This window comes from Ailuropoda melanoleuca, chromosome 16 (genome assembly GCF_002007445.2).
Source record: "Ailuropoda melanoleuca isolate Jingjing chromosome 16, ASM200744v2, whole genome shotgun sequence".
Taxonomy (NCBI): domain Eukaryota; kingdom Metazoa; phylum Chordata; class Mammalia; order Carnivora; family Ursidae; genus Ailuropoda; species Ailuropoda melanoleuca.
The window spans coordinates 72,680,965-72,705,071 of record NC_048233.1 but is presented as its reverse complement, the minus strand read 5'-3'; the positions used below and the strand labels follow the sequence as shown (position 1 = coordinate 72,705,071).

Below are 24,107 nucleotides of genomic sequence, written 5' to 3'. Positions count from 1 at the left end.
TGAATAGAAACATTCTGGAAGGTTACCTCCAGTAATGGATTCAAGAGAGGAGATGGACAGAAGGAAACTTTTCTCAAGCACAACAGAAAGGTGTTTGTTTTTGTTGTGTTGGATTTCACCACAAGCATATATTGACTTCCTCTCAGGACAGCCCGTTTCAGGAAGTGTCCCGGCCCCTCCCAGCGAGGGTGCCGCCTCCCCGCTGTGCCCCCTGGCACTCTGGACACCACTCTATTCCAGAACTTCGCATACCACGTGGCCCACGTGGTTCACTCACTGTGAACTTCCCAAGTTAGCGGAGAGCTCCTTTGAGGCGAGGGACTTGGCTGCTTTTTCTGCATGCCCAGCCCCTGCTAGGGTGCCTGATACATAGTTACCACTTAGTTACCCAGGAGGGAGGGAAGGAGGGTCCCATATGAAGATTAACTAGGTCGCGGAACACACACTACTAAAAGAAGGTGGAATCAGGAGACCAGGAAGGCTGGCCAGAAAGACAGCACTGATTAGAATGAAGAATGGATTCGAGTCTAGTTCTCTTAACGTGAAAGCCTTGAGGCGTGTGAACAAGGCAGGCAGGTGCGCTCCGGAGCAGCTAGGTAGCAGAGGGCCAGGCCCAGAGCTGCAGGCGCTTTCCGTGAGAAAGAAGCTGTGGCCACTGTCACAATCCCTACACGGCCACAAGTGCCTTATGACTGCTTCACGCAAGGAGGCAGTCCTGAGAGCAACTTCCGACCATCCCAGCTCTCTGCTGGAAACACCCAGAGGCCTCAGACGGTCTGGAGCAAGTCTGGACTGTGGCCATGCATAATGCCTCAAGATCACTTTCATTAATTACCTTCCTCCCACGATGATGGCAGTGTTCATTGAAATCATCTATGTGAAACACTGAGCACAGTCCCTGGCAGGGAGTAAGCACTCCAAATATAAGGTATTATTTTTAAGCTGCTTATAGAATCTTTTCAAGAGTTCTAAGCATTACGACTGCAAAAGTCACCAGGACGTGTTTGATTTCCAACAAGAGCCAGGCCTCCCCATTTATCTCAGCAATAAATAAGCATACTGTCTTCCTCAGCACATTCAAAACAAACTGGAAGCCGTTGCTTCTGTATTTCTTTCTTTTGCTATCATTTCAAAATCGAGCTGACTTTGTCAGCTAGCACACTCTCATCTTAGAGAGCCGGTATTTACATAAACTTTACACTCAGGACGTCTTTCTTTGTCCCATCTTGACATCTGGACCACGGCTGACGTGGTTAGCACCGGAATTCACTTACCACAGTGGGAGGGTCATTCCATTCTTCATAGGAGAGGGCAGCGTATGGATAGATGCGGTCACTGATAATCTGCAGAGTGGCCAGTGCGATGGCTTTAATGGACTGAAAGTACGCTTCCCAGAACCACCGTGCCTGCAAAGAAAACAACGCTCGGTTCAGTGGCAAGCAAGCGAGCCACAGCGGAAGAACTAGATGCTCTATCACAGCCAGCTCTGGGTCTGGGTAACTCCTTTATTCCCGCAGGGAGGGAGCCTACAGCGAACGCTCCCTGCTGTTTGAGCCGGCTGCATCAGAAGTGTGCGTTCATCGAATGCAGCCAAAACGGACTGTGAGCAAGGGAAATGCACACTGGATTCAATTCGGGCAGAAGAGAAACTATGTCTTGATGAAAATATCAGTGTTACACCATAGCAAGTTATAGTCCTTTTCCTTTTTTTTGCATATACATAAAGTGCACAAATCTTAAATGTACAACTCAGCAAATGTTTAGGTATGTACATACTCTTATAACTAAAACCAAAATAAAGATACCAAACATTCCAGCACCCCAGAAGATTCTCTTCTGCTTCCCAGGCACTTTCTCAATCATCCAAGAGTGATCATTATTCTGATTTCTATTGTGCCTGCTACTGACTTTCATACACATGGAATCAAAACAGTATTTACTCTTTTGTGTCTGACTTCTTTTGCCAACACTTGGAACATTTAAGTCAGGTTTCGGCGTCAAGATTATGATGGCCTCTTAAAATGAGTAGAAATGTGTTCCTTCTTTTTTCTATTCCCTGAGAAATTTTATGCAAGGTTGGCATTCTTTCTTTCTTGAAAGGTTTAGAAGAATTCACCTAAAAGCCATCTGGGTTAGGTGATTTGGGGTGTGTGAAGATTTTAAATCATGGATTACTCTTCTTTCACAGACACAAGATTATACATATTTTAATGTCAGTTTCAAAAGTAGTATTTTTCAAGGAATGTGTTTATTTCATCTAAATTGTTAAATTTATTGGGCTAAATGTGTGCTAACATCTAGTCAATGCCTGTAGAATATGTAGCGATATACCTCTTTTCATTCCTGATATTGATAATCGGTATATTCTCTTCGTATTTGCTATGTCTTACCAGAGATTTATCAACTTTAATAATCTCTTCCAAAAACTGATGTATGGTTTTGTTGATTTTCTTTATCATATCATACTTTTTTCCCCTATCTTGTTCCTCTCTGTTCTTATTTTTATTTCCTTTCTTCTACTTTGGGGGACTTTAATTCACCTTGCATTTGGTTTCTTGAGACTGAAATTTAGATTATTAATTTTAATCTTCCTTCATTTCTAATATATGTTTAAGCTACAAATTGGCCTCTATGTACTATTTTAAATGCGTCCTACACAATTACGTATCATTTTTATTATAATTTAGGTAAAACAATTAATTTTCTAGAAGTATATCATTTAATTTCCAAACATTTTGGGATTTTCTATTTGTTACTGACTTCTACTTTGATTGCACTATACTCAGAGACCATGTGTTATTTCAAAACTTTGTCCTTATTCCTGACGACACGTCAGCTTTTCTCTGTCTTCGTCTTACAGCAGGTTCGCTCTCACACACCTAGGTGTGACTTTGTATCTATCCCACTGAGGACTGTCGAGTTTCTTCACTCTGTGCTTTGATGTCTTTACTGTTTTTAGAAAACTCTCAGCCAACATTTCTTTAAACATTGGTTCTGTCACACTCTCTTCTCCTAGGACTCTAGATATACACACAGAAATGTTTTCGCCACACCCCATATGTCTCTTATTCTCTTTTCTGGGCTGCCATCCGGGTATTTTCTACTAATTTTTCTCCTAGCCCAATAATCTTCTATCGTGCGCACACGTGCGTGTGTGTGTCTAAACTGCTATTAAACCCACGTATTGACTTCTCAACTTAGTTCATATATTTTTCAGTTACAAAATTTCTTTTTTTTTTTTTTTAAAGATTTCATTTATTTGTCAGAGAGACAGCATAAGCAGGGGGAGCGGCAGGCAGAGGGAGAGGGAGAAGCAGGCACTCCGCTGAGCAGGGAGCCTAACTCGGGGCTCAATCCCAGCACCCTGGGATCATGACCTGAGCCAAAGGCAGACGCTTAACTGACTGAGCCACCCAGGCGCCTCACAAAATTTCTACTTGACTTTTTCAAAAGTAGATTTCATATCTTTGTTGAAATTCTCTTATTTTACTAAGCAGAGTTCCTGACTGATAACCCTAACATCTGAATCCCCTATAGGTCTCTTTCTACTATCTGTACTTACTCTTCATTTTGGTCATTTGGTTTCCATTTCTAGCATATGTCTTAATTTTTTATTGGACACCAGACATTCTATATTAAACACTGCAGAGGTTCTGGATATACCAAATTATCTTCCTCCTAAGAGTGTAACATTCTTCTGGAAGACACACAGAATGCAGTCAGACCACTTTAATCCTGTCAGTGGTTGGGTTTAAGTTTTGCTAGGGCCTACTTCTTTCGGTTTTCCCTCACTCTTGCAGTGCGGCGCTTTGGGGCCTCCCAGCAAAGCCTGGGGTATTTACCAGGAGCCCTCCATCTTGGCAGGCCTTGAACACCAAACTCCACCTCACCAGCACTGTATGTGGTTGCTAGAATGTTTGCACAGCTTGTTGGGCTCCCAGATGCTTCTTTCTGCAGGGAGCCTTGGACTCTTGTTCTGATCCCGTGCACCTCAGGAGCTGGCAGACACTTCAAGGGAAGACTGCATGCCCAATTTTTGCTTACTTCCCTGTGGTTCCCATCTTCCTGGGATTTTGTCATTCAAATCCTGAATACTCTGGGGTACTCCCTTATTCCCACCTCTCAGCCCTATGGGACTGCTGCTTTCCGCTAGGGCTCCAGATGCCCAGACTGTGAATTAGAAAGTGCCCTCAGGGAAAAAGCCAGAGGAAACATGCAGCTCAGTGTGCTTCCCTTCTCTCAGGAACCACAGTCCCTTAAGCGCCGACTGCACGGATTGCTCTCGAATGCTTCTATTCTGCTGCTTTATCTATTTTAATAATCTTTAATGCTTCTTCCCCCCTGCCGCCCCGACTGGAGGGTTACTCTAATAACAGCAACTCTGTCATAGCCCAATAGAGTCTTTTGAAAGACGACAGCTTCTTATCCAAGCAGAGAAGGATTCAGTCCCCAAGAAAGCAAGATGCCGGTCTAGGTGACCTGTCTGTTCAGATTCTTTCAGACCTGTGATTTCCCTCGAAACCAGAGGCTATGAGGATTTCTGCAAGGGAGTGAACATGTGAAAATGTAACATGAGAAATCTGAAATATAACCAAAACAGGTGGAGGAAAAAGATACTTTTGAGTCTACACCTGCCAACTTTGGTTCTGTTTCCCAGGCAAGTCCTCCATTCATGAGGGAAAGCCTGGGATGCCTGCAGAGGCATATGATGAGCACACTGTCCGCGAGGTGTAAGAGAGAGGCAAAGCCTCACAATGAGGATTTCTCCTGCGCAAGAAAAGCTGACCCAGATTTAGCTACCAAGGGTGTCTGGATTATACCATCCTGTAGTGTGCCATCTGGGTACGGCCTGGTGGCTGGCTGCCTGCCACCGCTTCTCAGATACACCCTACTCACTCCAATCTCATTCCCGCCTAGTCATGTTGCTGCTGTCCTGCCTGTCGTCCAGCCAAAATAGTGACATTTTATGAGACCTGAAAGAATCTATCTTCCCTGTGAAAACTTGCTGATCACCCCGAATCTCTCCTTACCAGGAAACCCCACAGCACTTATAGGCTTTACTTTATAGGTTGTTTCTGCTATATACTGTTCTAGAATGGTTTTCCTGCTTTTTTAGATGACCATTTTTCTCTCTCCAACTAGACTGTGAGTTTCATGCATGTGGAAACTGGCTTTTTTTGATTATTAGCATCCTTGTAGGTGTTAGGATGACCTGTTGCAAATGTACTTTTGTATGCATGATCTCATTTGCTCTTAAAAATTTCATTTATTTATTTGACAGAGAGACAGCCAGCGAGAGAGGGAACACAAGCAGGGAGAGTGGAAGAGGAAGAAGCAGTCTCCCAGCGGAGCAGGAAGCCTGATGCAGGGCTCAATCCCAGGACCCTGGGATCACGCCCTGAGCCGAAGGCAGACACTTAACGACTGAGCCACCCAGGCGCCCCTCATTTGCTCTTTAAAACCAGCTTGTCACTTACCTGGGGCAGTTTCATTTTTCTATGAAAGGAAAACAAGATACAAAGATGTTAAGTGGCAGGGTCACAACTCAAACCCAGGATCAAGCCCACTAAAAAGGTATGAAAATTCACTAAGAAGCATGAACCCACACATAAACACACACATTTTAAATATTTATCCCCTTTTCTACCCACAAGGGTATGTTCTTTTATTTTAAATCATATTCAAATTAAGCCACATTCAAACTTAAGCATTCCAAAGCTTTATGTTCACATTCAATCCCAAAGGAGACAGCAGCCTTTGGGATTTATAGGGAACAACGCTTGGTAACAAATCCACCTAGCACACCAGCCAAAGGCCCAACTGTAGGACAGCACTTCTAATTTAAGATGTCTCAAACCAGCTCACCCTGTCCACCAAATTGCAATCCGCTCAGAAAGGAAGCAAGCCTTGCCAATAATTGTAGCTCAAGTATCTCCGCCGGAGGATAAGTGAACTCCTCAGGCTTCATTATTTCTGCAGGACCTCGGTAACACCTTGCAGTGTTTAGAAGGCACTGGAATTGATGGCCCCTCCAGGAGTCGGTATCAGCCGCTCGTTGGCAGAGAGGAAGGAGTTTTCAGCTATGTCGTCAATGCACGAAAGCACCGCTGTTTCCATCCAATAAGCAAATGCGTATTATGTTTTCATTTCCTTTTTTCCCCCTAAAACATGGGCCACATTTATCACTTCCTGAAAAGTTAAAAGAGGGTATCTCCAGCAGCTATGCAAATTCCTCGGTCACTCACTTTGTGGAAGCTGCACAGCTAAGAGTTAGGTCACAGATGCATTGATCATACCAACATAACCTTGCACAAAGCATCTAGCCTTTCTTCACTGAACATATGCCACCATAATTTCATAAAACATGCAGATTTCAAAGCGTAAGAACCACAAGTTCCTAAGGCTCTTGATCATGAGAATTATAAAGCTCCTAAAGATCAGGAATCGGGCCAACTTAAAGCTATCATCAGCAAATAGGTATTTCAAATTAAGATTGCCACCTCAGTTTATACATCAGTTAAACGTGATTAATTTCTTTGGTTTTCAGTAACATAAAGCCAAACAGGATGAGCAAGCGTTTAAACAAGTGTTAAAGAAAGCCAGGGCAGTACTGTAGAAAGGCTATGAGCGCTGCACATTTCAAATTATGTAACCTCTGTGTTTGGTCAACCTGCAAGCTGGGGAGCATATCATCTATCTCACGAGGCTGTAAAGATTCAATGAGGTTTACAAAGCTCCCCAGTATACAACAGACCATCTGAAAATGTTAGCTCTGTCCTCAATACTTACATCCAACCTGTCCCCTTAGGGTCTTTGTCACTTACATTAGAATATATTCAACACTGTTTTGGGGTAAGAAGGGAGGGAGGGGAAGAGGAGAGACAGAATGGAACCCCAATGTTGCACCGCATTCATCTTAATTCTTGAGGACAGTAAAGAAATCCAACCGGTAAAAGAAGAGAGTTAGAAATAATAAAAGCATAACAAATGGGAGTGACAGAACTTCATACTGAAAAGTGCAAGAACCAATAACATGTCCCTTCTAGCTTAATCTCCAAGCTTCCAAGGAAGAGGAAAGCACTTCTCCAGAAACCAGGAGAGGAGGAACACATCTGGTTTTGCTCACCACAATCTCCCAGCCTTTGGCACAGCGCCTGTCAGAGAGGAGGCAGTCAAAACACTTGCTGAAAGAGCGAATCCACCTAACACCACTCCCTCACCGGCACAAGGCAGCACAGACACCACAGGCATCTCATGGCAATTTCCCAATCTCCTAAGTACCAACCCATCATTTAATAATAATGATCACTTCTTGTATACAGTTTTAAAAGGTGTGAGATGGGAGACATGGATTTGAGGGAAAAGAAGACAAATCTATTCCCAGGGGGAAGCGCAAGGCAGAAATAGGGCTAAGAATATCCCTCACATTAAGTTTAGTGTAGACTAGGTATGGACTAGGAGGGAGATAAACAGTTTCTAAAACTGCGCTGGGTAAGTCTGCTGCCTGGGAGCGGTCAGGACATCTAACAGCGCAAAGTTCATAAGAACACCAACTACCCCAGAGTCGTGCGACAGCATCTTCATCCCGAAAGGACACTGATGGCTCTCCAACGCCCTCGCAGCAACCAGCCAACTTTGTCCTGCCCTTCTCATCAGAACCTCCTGAACGTGACCCGCGTCAACGGCCTCGTTTTGGCCTATTAGAGGATCGTATAATGAAAACCACACACACACACACACACACACACACACACACACTAAACAATAAACCAGCCAGTTACGCTTTTGTCCCGAATTATCCAAACACCCGACAATAACATGCACCTGTGCATCAGTACTTGCTCGAACAGTGCTCTATTTCCCTGCCCCCAACCCACCAGTGGTCACAACATAAAGCATCTACTTCTGTTCAGGAGGCAGAAAGCCACAAGAGAACATGGACCCCACCATAACAATGACAAAAAGCCACCAGATAACCCACCAACATCATAACTGTCTTAGGCCCATCAGAGAGCTGTGGTCCTGAGGCAATCAGGGGAGCCCGAACTTCAAAGGGTGACAAGCTCCTCTAGGAGCAATGGGACAAACTATTCCAGCTTTGGAAGATCACAGAGGGTAGAGTTGCTGCAGTAAAAGCAGCCAAAGAGAACATTTTTAAGAATGAATGAATTCCTAAAACTGAGTGAGGGCTAGCAGGACCATTGGAAGCTCTAGACACAAGGGAAGTCTGCATTCCCTTGCAAGCTCTTTTCTCCCAGATGTTCTTGAGAAAGAACCAGGGCAGGGAAGGAAATCAAAGAGAGGCCCCCTCAGTGGCACTCAGGTACACTCTGCCCATTTCCTGGACATTTTTTCATCCAAAGCAAAGCCTTAAACCACTGGGGGAGAAGCAGGAAACCTTCCCAGACTCCAGATGTAGACACAGAAGTACCGGCTGTGGGTCAGGAGTGGAAAGGCAGCCGGCCCCTGTGGACAGGGAGGAACCCTTCCAGCTCTCCTCAGACCACCACTGAGGGAGCGGCAAAGCAAAAGCCTCCGCCCCTACAAGAGGGGCAGGAAACTCTCTCCCACCCGAGACCCCTCGCAGTAAAGAAGAGAACAGAGCTGCCACAGGGAGAAGCCGAACCTGAGAGGCCCCACCTCCAAGAGCCCAGCGAACAGGCCTGCCCGAGACTGACACTGGACCAGGGAAGGGAGAAGCCCATGGTCCTGACAGTGAACCCAGCTCCACATACAGCTGTGACAGTCCATCGCTGAGGGCAAAAGGCCTCCTGGGGGACACAGGCCAGGCAGGGCCCGCTGGAAGCGGAGGGTGAGGGTGAACTCTGAGGAAAACCTTTTTACCCTGGCCCTCCATGGAGCACAAGGCAGTGGCTGATGTCTGAGGTGTGCTGAAGGTGAGCCAGGCAACAGAAAACCCAAACCCAGCCCTTTACACCTGAGGCCAGCCAGCCTTGTGCCCATCTCTGCACGTGACATTTACTTTGGGGTGGTTTTTCTATACAGAATGTCTATCATTCAATCAGAATTTGCCAGAAACAAAAAAAAAATAAGTGAAAACAATCCACTGTCATAATGTAAAGCTGTCAACAGAACCAGACCAAAGATGACCAAACTGTTGGAATTACTAGGGACTTTCACTGTAATTAACGTGTGAAAGAATCCGGTGAAGAAGGTAGACAACTTGTATCAACAGATAGGAATATTCAATAGAGAGGTGGAAACGATAAGAAAATAACCAAATGATAGGCCAGAAATAAAAATGTAGTATCATAAATGAAGAATTCCTTCAACCGGGTTATCACCACACCGGAAATAGCAGGGGAAAGAAATAGTGAACTTGAAATGAAAAATTATCCAAACTGAAATGCACAGAAGAAAAGGAGTGAAAGAAAACAGAGATCCAAGAATCGGGAGATGGCACTGAATGTTCTGACATGCCTGTAACTGCAGTCCCAGAAGATGGTGTGGAAAACAAGTCAACAGGTATATTTAAAGAAATAATGGCTAAGAGCCTTCCAAAATTAATGAAAAACAACAAAACACCGAGTCAAGAAGCTCAGAGAAGACATGAAATAAAGCATGCACTTTCTCCCACAACAAGTTAAAGGAACGGCCTACCATTAAAGTTACGCAGAAGCACTTCTGTGTCTGAGCACCAGGGAGATTCGAGAAATTTCCCCTTACCACACGAGCATCGATGGAACCATTTATTTCAGGTGCAGAGCTGGAAGATATTTCCACACCTCAGGGATTAATTCCTCAAAGCTGTGTCAGAAGATGAATCCAAAAACTTCCAAAGAGATTCCAAGTCTTTCCAAACACACGTACCAAGGCTCATTATGTCCTTGTCATCTGTTTGTTGTGACAAAACACCTTTCCCAAACCTCTTGTGCAGCACGCTCGGGGTTATACCGGTTCTCTCCCTCACTGCCTTGCTGGAAAGGGGAGAGGCCAGAGCAGGGGGCCCGGCGCCCTTCCGGACAACCCCATCCCGTCCCGGAGGGAGAGAGACAGGCTCAGGTCATCTCTACCTGACAGGCATAAAAACTCAGCGGTGATATCAAATTATAATCCAAGCATCCTAATTTCTAGTTGAGAACTACTGTAAGCTTGCTGGGTTTGCGTTTTCTTTGGCTCACTCCATTTTTCTAAACGAAAGAGGTACATGAAAAAACAAAAATCAACCGAACCTCTCAGAGGCGCTTTTCATGGACTGAAGGCTTTTCTAGAGTAGAGGAAGGTCACAAACATGTAATACACCTTTATTCAACTATTCAACAATTCAACAAACGATAATAAATAGAATTTACTTTCTTTAAAATAAAAACGGATTTCTAAAGCAAAAAAAGGTTAATATACCCAGGATTTATCAGCATTCCATTTTTTCCTTTCCTTAAAACATTTATTTTGTTAATTTCACTGAATTTAGAATACCTTATGACAGAAAACACGAGAGTGCTTTTCTTCACTCCCTTGTTCGTGAGCTACTTTATATGCCCTCTCCAGATGCACCCTCCATCTGAAAGTCCAATACCTCTGGGACACTTCTCCACCAACCAGTGAAGCTTCCCAGTCCCATCATCTCAGTTACCTGAACATGGCACTGTCACACTCACTGGATACTTATACAAAATCACAGACCTCTGCAGCAGAGGCCATTCTGCAGTTTTTTGGTAGGTGTCAATCTTTTTTTGTTTCATTACCACGCAAAGTGTTAACTGTTTTTTTTAACTTTATTCTGAAAGAATGTGAGGCTTCAAGAAACAATGGTAGTACAGAGGGTTCCAGAACATCCCTCAGCCAGTTTCCCCTACTGTTACCATCATTATCACCGTGGTACAATGATCAAAACTAAGAAGTTCACACGTAGGTAATTCCATTCACTAAACGACAGACTTTTTCTTTTCGGATTTTCCCAGTTCTCCCCTAAGGCCCTTTTCCTGTTCCAGGATCTAGTCCAAGGGACCCCACTGCCTTTCATTGTCATGTCTCCTTAGTCTCTCCCAATCTGAGACAGTTTCAAAGTCTTTCCTGTTCTTTCACGACCTGGACACTTTTGTATAGTACTGGTCAGGCATTTTGCAGAATGTCCCTCATTCTGAGTTGGTCTGATGTTTTCTAATCATGAGACTGAGGTTATGGATTTTGGAGAATACTCCGGAGGTGATATGCCCTTCTCCCCACATCATTATCAGGGGACATATGCTATCAACACGACATGCTACGGGAAAGTGAACCCTGATGACCTGGTTGGGGAGGGGGGGTCTGCCGGATTCCCTACTGTAAAGTTACCATCCCATTCCATAATCTATTGGTTGGGAGCAAGTCACTATGTTTGGTCTATCTTCCCAGGGAGGATAATTCAGCTCCACCTCCTATAGGAAGATGTATCAAAGAATTTTTAGTATTCTTTGAAAAGATTAAAAACTACAAAAGTATATTCACCCAGTATTACTTTTTTTTTTTAACCTAGTTTATGGACATATGGTATGGCATTCTATTACAATCCTTAAACCCATGGAGATTTGTGGCTTTTGGAAATATTAAAGCATTTGCTTTCCCCATTAATAATTTCACTAAATTAAAAAAAAAACTCATATTTGCCTTAAATGTTAAGTGAATGCCCCATCATATATCTTATCTATTTAGAAGAGAAAAGCATATAGCCACTTTTTATTAAAAAGCTCAGATCTACTGAGCCCTCAAATATTTCTAACTTTCAATTGTTTCTAGTCTCATATTTAACTTTACTCCAATGTGCACACAGAATTACTGTTCAAAAATAAAGCACCCAATTTGATCATGTAAAAAAAATGAAACAAAGAAAACTAATAGGATTAATAAGAAAAAAGAAAGGAATTTGAAACAAATTTCAAGAGCTTTCCAGAGACTGGTTACTAAGAAAGTCTAGAGAATCAGCTAAAAACGTATCAAAGCTAGTAAGGACGTTCACTAAAGTAACCAGCTACAAAATAATTTTTTTAATAAACAAATAAAACAAAATCCCAAACTGTTAAATCTCAGCAATACTCAGACTTTACACATATAAGCTCATGGCAGGGCCCTTCCCATTACCCCAACTTCTCACAGTACAGACGATACTCAGTCCTCGTGATAGACAACCATTACCTTCCTCATTTTTACTAACAAAATCAACTTAAAATACTAAGTAGTCCAGTCTTTTTTGCAGCAATGCAAAAAATGTGCGCTTTCCTAAATAAAAAGATAAAGTCTCGCTACAACAAGACTTCTGGTTTTTTCCTTTGGCTCTCTCTCTCCTACTTAGTGCAGTGCAAACAGGCTGGCTGGGATTGAAGCAGACGTACTATAACTGAAAAGAAGAAGCCAGCATGCTGAAGGTGACAGAGCAGAAATATAGAAAGAAATCCGCTTCCCTGATGGCATTGCGGAATTACTACACCTGCCCCGGATGACCAACCTCCGGGTATCTTTTAAAGTGAGACATGTAAACCCTGATTTCCTTCAGCAACTGTTGGTGGAATTTTCTTTTATAGTCACCTAAACACCCTCCTGACGCTGTCCTCTTACGTGAAGACCGTAATATGGACCTTCATGCTCTAAATACAAAAGCAATAATTAGTTGCAGATGATAGGATTTTATATCTAGAAAAATCAAGACAATCAGCTAGAAATCTGCAGAGTAATTACAAAATCCAGGAGGGTAAATAATTATGAAATAAACATTATAAAAGCAGTAGTTTGATTCCACCTGTAGTCAGGTTACAGAAGATCACAAAAGACCACCACCTAGCCCACAAGAAGAAAACACTTGATGAAGAAAAAATATGCATTTTCATTAGAGCCCAATCATTAGTATTCTACAACCTTGTTAAATTCCCTACTAATACAGTGGTTTGTAGATTACTTTGGCTTTTCTGAGTATACAACCATGTCATTTCCAAATGAAGACATGTTATCTTTTTCTTCTCCAACTTTTATGCCTTTTATTTACTTTCCTTTTGTACTGCCTAGAATCTTCAGTACAATACTGAATACAAATGGTAAGAGTGAGCATCCTCGATGTGATCCCAATCTTAGGGGAAAGCATTCAATATTTTATCAGTAAGTCATATGTTATATGTAGGTTTTTTATAAATATCCTTTATCAAATAGCAGAAGTTCCTTTCTATTCCTCATTTAGCTGAGCTCTTCTCAAGGATGGTTGTTGAATTTTATCAAATGATTTTTTTTCTATATTTAGAAGATGATCAGATGGGTTTTCTCCTTCGTTTTGTTAATGTGGTGATTTACACTGATTAATTTTTTCAGTGTCAAACCAACTTTACATTCTTGATCTCACTTAGTCATGACATAGTATCCCTTTTTTACATACTGCCAGATTCAATTTTTCTATTCTGTTTAGGATTTGTGAATCTACGTGAACGTGGGATAGCTGCCTGCCACCAATAATTATAAAATGCATCATTATTTTATATAACACTAAGAGAAGAAAGGCTCTCAATTAAGATATGGCACAATACCAAAATGATATCAATTATAATACAATCCTGACATCAGAGATTTTAAAATGTGAAAAAATATGGGACTGAGAATCAATTAAATATGGCACATACTTTTTCACTTGAGCCTCCCAACAATCCTATAATTGACGTATCTCCAGTTTACAGACAAGAAGACAAGGCTCAGAAAGATTAACGGTAACTTGTCTGTGGTCACAAAGCTTTTAACCGACAGATCCAGAACTCAAAACCACTTCATCTAACTCTGAAGTCTGTGCTCTTTTCATCATGGTTCTGACGAAACCACAGACTGCCTCAAAGGATAAATCCAGAACTGCAGCTAGGCTTTGAATCAGGTTGGGTTTAACCTGTTAAGGCTTTTCTCCAATATAGGTTACTCTGCATGTCATTAATTAAATAGAACATGATTCTCAATCACCAAGGCAGTATCGTTAATAATACCACATGTTCAAATTAAGTGAGAGAGGCCTTATATATTTAAGAATGACTAAATGATTCCAAAGTGGATGAAAGCAATAGGTCTCCCAGGGAAACCAGGGACTGTGCTGCGCAATTAGTGACGTATCAGCTGGAGGATGGCCCACAACTTACGGCTCCTTTCTGTAGCACCAACTTTAACAGATGTAGTAGAAAGAGCGCTAGAGTAGAACAGATCTGATTCTAATTTGGGCTTCTGCCATTAAATAGTAAATAAATGCTGACAAGTCATTTAACTTTCCAGATCTCAATTTTCATACCTTACAATTGAGACAGGATTACATGATGCTTAAGGGCTCTTCCACACTTGAAATTCAGATAGAAATTCTAAAAAAGAATGAAAAGAAATGCTGGACAATCCTTCAAAAGAAACGAAGAATGTCTCTGACAGGATCACCAGTATGGGATGGACAGCGCTGAGGAAAGGATCTCTGAGCTTGAGGATATGACCCCCCCCCAAAAAAAACCCAAAACACCAGAACAGAATATCCAAGGACTATGGGACAACCATAAAAGGTGTAACATATACACAATATAAATACCAGGAGAAAAAAGAAAGGAAGAGAAGCAATACTTAAAGCAATAAAGACCAATATCTCCCAAATTAATGTCAGATACCAACAACAGATCCAGGAAGCTCAGAAAACACCAAGCAGGATAAAGACCAAAAACACTGTACCTGTCCATATCATACTAAAACTTCAGAAAATCAAATATTAGAAAATCCTGGAAGAAAAGAAAAAAAACCCCTTTGCCTCTAGAGGAACACAGGGAACAATTACATCCAACTTCTCAGAAATATTCAAAGTGAAAAACCCCAAGGAGCTAGAACTCTTCTACTCTGGAAAATTATCCTTCAAAAGTGGTTTTGAAAAATAAAAAATTTCTCAAACAAAAACTGAGGGAATTTATTGCCCGTAGTCCTGCCTTGCGAGAAATGTTAAAAGAAGTTCTTCAGAGAGAAGGAAAATGATACAAGTCAGAAACTTAGATCTACATAAAGAAAGGAAAAGAATCAGAGAAGAAATAAGTGAAGGTAATATAAAAACTTTCATGTTTCTTATTCTTAATTCATCTAACAATTTCTTCAAAATAATAATAGCAACAAATGTATTCCATTACGTATACTTATCTATAAACAAAATGACAGCAATGATACAAGGGACAAGAGGAAGGAATTAAAACTATATTGTTAATATAAGGCACAGTCTCCTAGACTTAAGGTAGATTGACGTATGATTTTTCTGACTTTGCAGTGGTGCAAAAGCAACATGCATTCAGTAGAAACCATCCTTCGAATTTCGAATTTGGATCTTCTCCCAGGTTAGCAATACACGATACGATCCCCTCTCGTGACGCTGGGCAGCAGCGAGCCCCAGCTCCCAGTCAGCCGTGCGAGCGTGAGGGTAAACAACCAACACACTTACAACCATTCTGTTTTTCACTTTCACTACAGGATTCAATACATTACATGAAATACTCGACACTTTAATATAAAGTAGGCTTTGTGTTATGTGATTCTGCCCCACTGGAGGCTAATACTCGGAGCACGTTTAAGACAGGAGAGGCTAAACTATGATGTTCAATAGCTTAGGAGTATTAAATGCGTTTTCGACTTACGATACTTTGAACTCACAGTGGGGTTTACAGGACACACCCCCCACTGTAAGTCAAGGAAGATCTGTACTCTCATCAACTATGAAGCAGTAAAGTGTTAAATGAAAGTGAACTTGGATCTGATGTAAATGTATAGTGCAATCTTGAGGGTAACCACTAAAAATGTTTAAAAAAATAAGTGCAACTGATATGCTAAGAAAGTAGAGAAAATGCAGTCATGTAAATACTCTGTTAAAACCACAAAAGACATAAAGAGTGTGGAAGTCTGGGGTGCCTGGGTGGCTCAGTCGGTTAAGTAGCCAACTCTTGATTTCAGCTCGGTCCTCGAATCAAGCCCTGCATCGGGCTCCATGCTCAGCAGGGAATCTGCTTGAAGCTTCTCTCCCTCCCCCTCTCCCTCTCCCTCTGCCTCTGCCCCTGCTCAGCACTCTCTCTCTCTCTCTCTTGCTATCTCTCTCTCAAATAAGTACATAAATCTTTTTTTAAAAAAGTGTGGAAGTCAGTAACAAGAACAAGGAACAAAGGCAACAAATAGAAAATAGCAATAAATATGAATCCAACTATATCAACATTCATTTTAAATATTAATGGTCTAAATATAACAATTAAAAGACGGACTGTCAGAGTAGATCAAAAACAAAACCCAACTGTTTATGCCTACAAGAAAGCCACTTTAAATATAAAGACACATAAATGGGGCACCTGGGTGGCTCAGTCAGTTAAGCATCTGGTTCCTGATTTTGGCTCAGAGGTCATGATCTTGGGGTCGTGGAATCGAGGCCATGTCAGGCTCCGCACTGAACGTGGAGCCTGCTTAAGATTTTCTCACTCTCCCTCGCCCTTTGCCCCTCCCCCTCCACTCATGAGTGTGCTCTCTCTCAGAAAAAAAAATAATAAAAAAATAAAGACACATAAAAGTAGAAGGATGGAGAAAAATACACCATGCTAACACTTAATCCAAAGACAGTGGTAATAGCTGTATTAATTTCAGAGAGCGTTCAGAGCAAGGAATTCAGAATTCAGAGCAAGGAATTATATAAAGAGGGCATTGCATAATGATAAAGGGGTCAATACTCCAAGAAGACAACAATCCGTCCTTAATGTGTATGCATCCAACAAAAGATCATCAAAACATGCAAGGCAAAAACTGACAGAACTTCACGGAGGAACAGATGAATGCGCTATTGTAAAACTTTAACACCCTCTATCAGAAATGCACAGATGCAGAAGAGAGAAAATCAGTATCAGTAAGGACACAGTTGAACTTAACAGTACCATGTAATTGACATCCGAAGATGACTTTCTCCAACAAGAGCAGACCATATATTCTTCTCAAGTTCACATGGAACATTCACCTGGACAGACCCCATTCTTGGCCATAAAACATACCTTAACACATTTAAAAGAATAATGTCTGCTGTTATACCACAATGGAGTTAAATTAGAAAGAGTAACATGGTAGATACATGCCATTACACATTTGTCCAAACCCACAGAATGTACAGCACCAACAGCAACCCCTAATGCAAACTACTGACTCTGAGTGATAATGAAGAATCAACGTAAGCTCCACCATAACAGAGAGACCGCTGTGGCACAGAATCCCCATACGGCACAGAATCCCCATACGGGGTAGCTTGTGCATCTCTCTACATTCTGCTCAATTTTCCTGTAAATCTAAAACTGCTCTAAAAAATAAAATTTATTAATTAAAAAAATCCTTCCTTGAAACTATACAAGGCCCTTCTTTTCTAATTCATCTCACAATGTTTATACAAAAGTCAGCATCAATTCTCTGCCCCACTGTTATTTTATCAAGGGGAAAACCTTATCTTCCCAGTTAGACTAAAAACTCTTTGATGGTGGGCCCACAATACAAAGCAAAATTTACTAGCCCCCACTTACGGGCAAGCATTCGAGAAATCAGCCCGAAAATCCTACAGACTTCGGACGGTAGGTTTCTGTGGGCTCTCACAACTTTACACTGGCATCCTGCAGGAGGGCCCAAGTGTCTTGGACAATTGGGACAGATGAAGGACACAGAATGCCATTCACCACGTCACAACTCCTTTTTCCCAACAGCAGCAGGATTACGCTTGGCTTAACCAGTAGGGTTAACCAGAGGACCAGCTGAGAAGCATTTTAAGTGCGGCCAGAGCCCCCAGCAAGATTTCAGATATCATACCCCTGTGAACAAATTTTGGCTCTTCTAGGATCTCACACGGAGCCCACTCATTCTTGCTGGAACTTAATCTCTATTTTATTTTCACCTTATCCCACATCCACAGCCTTCTAAAAATAACATTAGGATTTGTTACTGTTTTGTCATCCACAGATTTGTTGTTGTTTTGTCTTGTTTAAAATAGTCTGTACCCAGTTGGTGCATAGATAGTGAAAAGGAAAAAAATCACCTTAATATTAAGAAACAGTCATGAAACACTGCCAAACCAAATGGATCCTTTATTCTCTTTCTCGCCCTTCTCAGGGTTTTGAAAACTTGCTCACAACCTTTCCCCTGGGCGGGCTGCAGAGGACTTACTTCTTTAAATCTAGCTTTCTCCATTCCTAGCATTTCTGTGACCCATCTCTAAATGCAACCCCAGTCTCCTGGCACAGAGACGAAGACGCCTTAGTACAGTCCTCCCAGCCGTGTGTCCTCAGCACGCCCCCAAGAGTTTCTGAAGGACAGGAGCGGCAGCCCCCATCCCTGCGTGAATACTCGAATACACAACTTCCCCTTCATATAGCTGACTTCTAAAAGTTCTAGATCTCATTCTCATACCCAAAACTCAGAGCCACTCACTGGAAGGTCAGGAAAAAGCAGGGACACGCACCAGTACTCCAATCCTAGGTCTGCAGCAGAGCTGGCTGGAGAACCCCCAAAGGCCCACAAAGGAGCCCATCATCCCCTAGGAGCACAGACTTCCTTCTGCTTGTCTCCAGCCTCAGTATTTCTATTTATGGGCAGTGGCTAAAGACTGAGAACACAGTTAGCTTCCCTTGTAGTTACCAGAGAAAATGGCTGCAGCAGAGACTCCCCAATAACCACAAAAACACAAGGAAGAGGTCTGAAAGCTGAAGTCCGGGGCCATACTTTCTGATGGCAGATCAGGGTGCTCGCCCAAGTTCACAGAGCTTTCCATTATTGAAGGTGTTTTCTTCAAGGGCCAACACCTATTCACAAACTCTTTATAAGCTCACCTGGCATCGTGTTACATGGTCGAGTTCTATGCAGAGTAAAACCTGATTTATCATCAGGGAAAGGACACAGAGAAAAAACCAGGACATGGGATGAAGAGAAGAACATGAAAAAAGGAGATTCCAAATCCCTTTCTCTCTCTAAGTCACGCAGTAGGGTTTAGAAAGGGAGAAGTAAAGTTGCAGGTAGGTGGAAAACAGAAAACGAAGACAAGGAGAAGCAAACCTATAACCCCCATCAATACAAGGATGTCCCAAGAGACAGACTTCTCAGTGTAAAAGGTGAGTGCCCCAGGAGAAAGGGTGAGACAAGTGAACTGGGCACTCACCATTAATTCTGGAGCCGACATTCCTGACCTCATCCCCACATCACCGCCTAACACAACTCCCCCACACGTGCAGACAAGGGAGTGCCACTTGTTTGTCCACTGCTGCGTCCCCAGCACTCCGATCGATACCTCGCACAAAGCAGGAGCTCAGTATTTGTCGATGAAACCAGACGCTTAAGTATGTACCAGGCACTATTTTAAACGCCTCCCCTAGATTAACTTATTTAATCCTCACAACCCAAGGACATCATCCCAATTTTACAGATGAGAACAAGAAGCCACTGAAACGTTCATGGGGGTTTACTGGTCCCACTTTTCTCTAAACTTCCTGATTTCATTCAAGTAAGACCGGAGCATGCACGGAGCTGCTTACAAAAGGAATCAATCCACAACCTCAAGATTCCTACACTTCCGCGATGCTCAACTTTTCCAGAAGCCTCCCTTTCCCAGCCACACACCTACATGCTTTCTGCCAATTTAAGAGAGGCATTTCACCTCTAGCCCAATACAGTGGCAAGAACGGCTATAAGTTTATCCTGAGTTATGCCGAAAGACTCCTCTGAGAATAACTGTATGACCACGAAGTTTCCCCAACAACATTTGGGGAGTAGCTGTCGAGACAACCTAATGCCCACCTTCACCCTGGATCTTTCATGCGTTATTATATCACAGTCAAGAGTCAGTCCTTACCAGAGGTTATAAAAACAAACAGATGATAAAATGGAGACCTCTGAAGGCAACTGACTTATTCCAAGTCACACACATCAGTGGAAAGGACAGGATGAAGGTAGGTGCACCTTCCCGACCACCCCAGCACCTCTCCTGCCTAGTGCTGGTACCAGCTGTGCCTCTTCTCCAACTCTGATGCTCAGCTCACAATTCCCCTGAGTTATTTCTTTCGAGGCTGGGGGGGGGGGTGTCCCCACATCACCTGAAAAGGAGCCTAGTTGCTCAGAAGAAACAAACGACCTCATTAAAGAGATACATCCTCTCTCAGGTCCCAAAATATAAGACGTTAAATGCACCAATAATATCAACAAATACGCTATAGAAAAACAATGTAGAGTACAAGGGGAAAACAAGCAAAAATCGATAAAATCCAGACATCTCCTCCATCCCAGGCTTAGCCCGCTGGAAATCAATGCACTGAGTATGGCTTGCTTTAAAGGGATATGGTAGCAGAGAACTCTGGTTTACTAATGGATCAACGGAGCAAACTTCTGAACACCTTATTTACATGCTTTACAAACGATAAATTTAGAAGCTGGTGTCTCCTTAGTTTTCCGAACAACGTGTGCCCTTGTTATTAGCCAAGGAGAATCCAGTGCTCTGAAAAACATACAAATAATGTAGTTAAAGGCCATGAACTTACCTTGGCCAAGGAGACAAGGTTTCCATCATTAAAAACAAAAGTGAAAAAACAATTGTTCAACAAATTTCTTGATTACAATTCATCACTAACAGACCACCTACCTGACCCTGAGGCTACAGGACGTGCATGTGTGAGCTGAGGCGGGGCGGCATGGATCCCGCTGATGTATTTGGCTGAGGCAACCAACAGCACGCAGGGATGGTTACGAGGATAAATTAACAATTTCTCTTGAGGGACAGGGATCCGTTACTTTCTTATACCTGTTTCCTCTGCGACACTCTGTTCCTCCTGCCCCCAAATCAACCAACTTGAGTGACACGGGGTTTATTAAAAATGAAGTATCACTTTTACCACAACTAAGAGGTTTTCTGCATTATTAAATCTTTTTCAAATTCTCTAGCATTTTTTAAAGTCCGGAAGTTCTCACCCTAGCACACAACCCTGCACCTTTAGCCTTTCCATTCTACAGATAAAACATGAATTGTGACACTCAAAATCTCAGTGAGAAAAACCAATCTCACTGCTAAGAATCCTTCCACTGACACAGCAAAACAAAATAAAAACCAGGCTCTTATGGGGCTTAATAAAGTCTTCTAATAATACCCTTGTCACCCTGTTGTGATGAAAGAGCACGACGGAAGTCCCACCTCACTAACCGGTGGCCAGGGCAGAGGCACTCTGCAGATTCTGAGCGGAGCCCACCAAGCCCCTTCCTTGTGTCCTGGTGTGCAGCAGGATGACACGGATGTGCATGTGGCACATGAAGCAGCTTATGCTTCACCCTCACGCCCCCCCTTTCTACACTCTTACCTGGTCAGGAATGGAGAATGGGATGAGGAAAAACCGTCTCAGAAGTAGATTCACAGGAAGGAGCGAAACCCAATTCAATGGCACCGATTAAATGACAACTACTGACTCTGACTCTTGTACCTGATATAGACACTGAGGGACAGAACTCTGTCCCCTCAAAGTGCATAGAGGGATGACATGTAAAGCAGCAACAAGAGGACAGCCATCTGCAAGCCAGGGAGAGGACTCAGGAGAAAACCACCTTGCTGACACCTTTATCTTGGGCTCCCAGCCTCTGGAATTGTGAGAAAATCAATTTCTGTTGCATAAGCCACCTAGTCTGGGGTGTTTTGTTACAGAGGCCATAGCAAACTAACATAGACATTAATGGACGTTACACACCTTCCCCTTCAGCCTGCTGGCATCTCCAGAACGGGAGCCCTAGTTTGTAGAGCCCTGCACCAGGTACAGTATCTTACCCAACACGGGCATGCTATAAATATTGTAGATCATTATACTAGTTCAAAAGGTGCTTTAAACAAAGAATATTAGAGATTTGTAAATAAACTTCATACTTTTCCATCACATGCCACAAATTTTTCCCAATCCCAAATCTGCCACGTCTGCTGTGTAAGCTCAGGCCATCTAGTAGCCTCCAAGGTTTGCCTTTCTCCTTTATTAAAATAAGAATAATAGCTACCTCATCAGATCTTCAAAAGGAAGTTCCCAATACAGTGTCAAACACAGGTGTTAACATAAAAATGCCCCCCTGCCCTTTGCCAACAGGGAAATGTAAGCTCCTGACCATACTCATGACCACAGAGTAAGACAGCAGTAAAATCAGGCCCGCCTCTTCCAACACCTGAGTACCTGCTAAAAACCCAATCTTTGCTCTGACGCAGAGAAAGACCTTGCCAGAATGTCCTTTCTGCAAAAGATTGTCAGTAATATTCTATTTGGATTCTAGACAAGCAGGGGACCTCAAGAGAGATCATTTGCTCCTTTCCAAGGTTAAAGGCATCATGAGTGGAAGAGACATTTTCTACTCAATATTCTTAGAATGAGAAGTTTGATTTCTCATGAAGAAGCTATACTGAAATCATCTAATATCCATGGGTCCCCGGATTTGCCTCTCCATAATAAAGCTTTTACTCCTGTTCCTCAGACAAGAAGCCAAGCAGACGCGGGAGGCTGATCCACACTCTTTCTACGTCTCCTTGCAAGATCTAGTTTCCCCAGAAGGTCGCGTGGGAGCAAGAAGGCAGTGAGAAGTGTAGCTGAGCTCTATCACAAGTAGGGTTCATCAGCTCTGGCAGCAAAGATTGAACAGCTGAGCCCTGTGACGCTGTGTACTATGCCATCTTCACCATTAATTATGATCCCAGACACCAAAGATGGCTTGATTTGCATGTTTTAGTGCAATTTAAAAGAAAAATTCTTTCAAAATAAATGTTACTTGGAGCAAGTCAGAAGAAAAAGGGGCCAAGGGCTTGAAGGTAGGGGGACACTTTGTGAATACTCATAGGGAATGCTTGAATGTGATGCTCTCCTATCCTGTGGGAAACAAGAAGGGATCCAGGAAGAAACAGGGGTAGTCTGAGTCGTGTTTCTTGACATATGACAGACAGCTCCTGAAACAGAAAGCCATAGGTTTCAAGTCTCAGGGGTATCACCTTCAAATATATCAATGTTCTAAGGGTGGATCAGTTTTCCCAACTGCTGACGCCCTGCTGTGAGGAGAGATCCCAAGCAAAACACAAGCTTCTGACTGGGAGCCTTTGAGGTGGCAGGAGCCATGAGGAGTTCAAAGGCAAGGCCGGCCAGTGGCTTGTACCTCCAGGAGCCACAGGGGTGAAAGGTTACTAAAGCAGGAGCCACTGACCAATAAAACTGTGCCTGGGCAAACCTTCTCAGCAAAGAGACTAGAGATTCATTTCTGCCGTGCCCAGTTTTCTGAGCTATCCACGCCTCTGAATCCCACTATTCGCTAGGTCAGCTCAGGGAGCTGCTTCAGTGATTAGCAGCTCACCAGCTCTCTCTCCCAGCTGCTTCCATAAAATAGCTGAAAGGTAGATTGGAACACTTTAATCAAGATCTGTCACCAAAACTAAATAAAGACGACAACATCTGCCAATGACTTGTACAGGAATCTGCCTGGGGTGAGACTTCCCATGTTTGCTAGGCTAAAACCTAGGAGGAGCGCGAGCCGAAGTTTGTTGGATTAGAGAAGGCAAATGTAACACAAGCCTCACTCCAACTAGGCACATTGGAAAGGCCTGCCCCCCTTTAATTAAGACACCCCCTCACACACACACACAATATGCAAAGGGACCAAGAAGACAGACATAAAGGCTTACTTCAGGGTGATGATCTCTCCTCTGTCCTGTTCCCCACATAGCGACAATCCAACTAGAAAAAGCTAAGGAGATCTTCTCTGGCGGGTTCTCCCTTTTTGGCTGTAGATACTAACTCAACAGACAGGCCACATGCAAGCCCTTTCCACTGTGCCTATACATGCCCAGAAAAAGAGAAACTGAGGAGTGTGGGTCCAATGGTGTTGATCACTGTTCCACCTGACCAGCACACGAGTCCTCTATAAGCTGCGTGCTGCTGGAAAACTCCATCTTCTGATTAAGAATTATTAAGACAAGCTCTCCTGTTGATCCTGAATGGGAACCCCAATGTACATTCTCCAAACTGGGACTCTGAACAGAGGGGAAGCTTGAAATAGCTAGACTTGCTATGTCAGTGGTTCTCAATTGTCCCCCTGTCCCTTCTCACCTGAAGGATGATAGATACCCATGAGTAAGAGTAGCTGAG

The 24,107-nt window shown here is 42.8% G+C and overlaps 1 protein-coding gene across 3 annotated transcripts in view; it reads right to left on the bottom strand.

The window, feature by feature from the left end:
- EXT2 (exostosin glycosyltransferase 2) overlaps window positions 1–24,107 on the bottom strand; it is a 133,862-nt gene that overhangs the window by 67,740 nt on the left and 42,015 nt on the right. For all 3 annotated transcript variants that reach the window (XM_034646239.1, XM_034646238.1, XM_034646237.1), the window contains exon 8: window positions 1,275–1,406. In XM_034646239.1, the coding sequence (XP_034502130.1) occupies window positions 1,275–1,406 (132 nt within the window). The remainder of the gene's footprint in view (window positions 1–1,274; window positions 1,407–24,107) is intronic.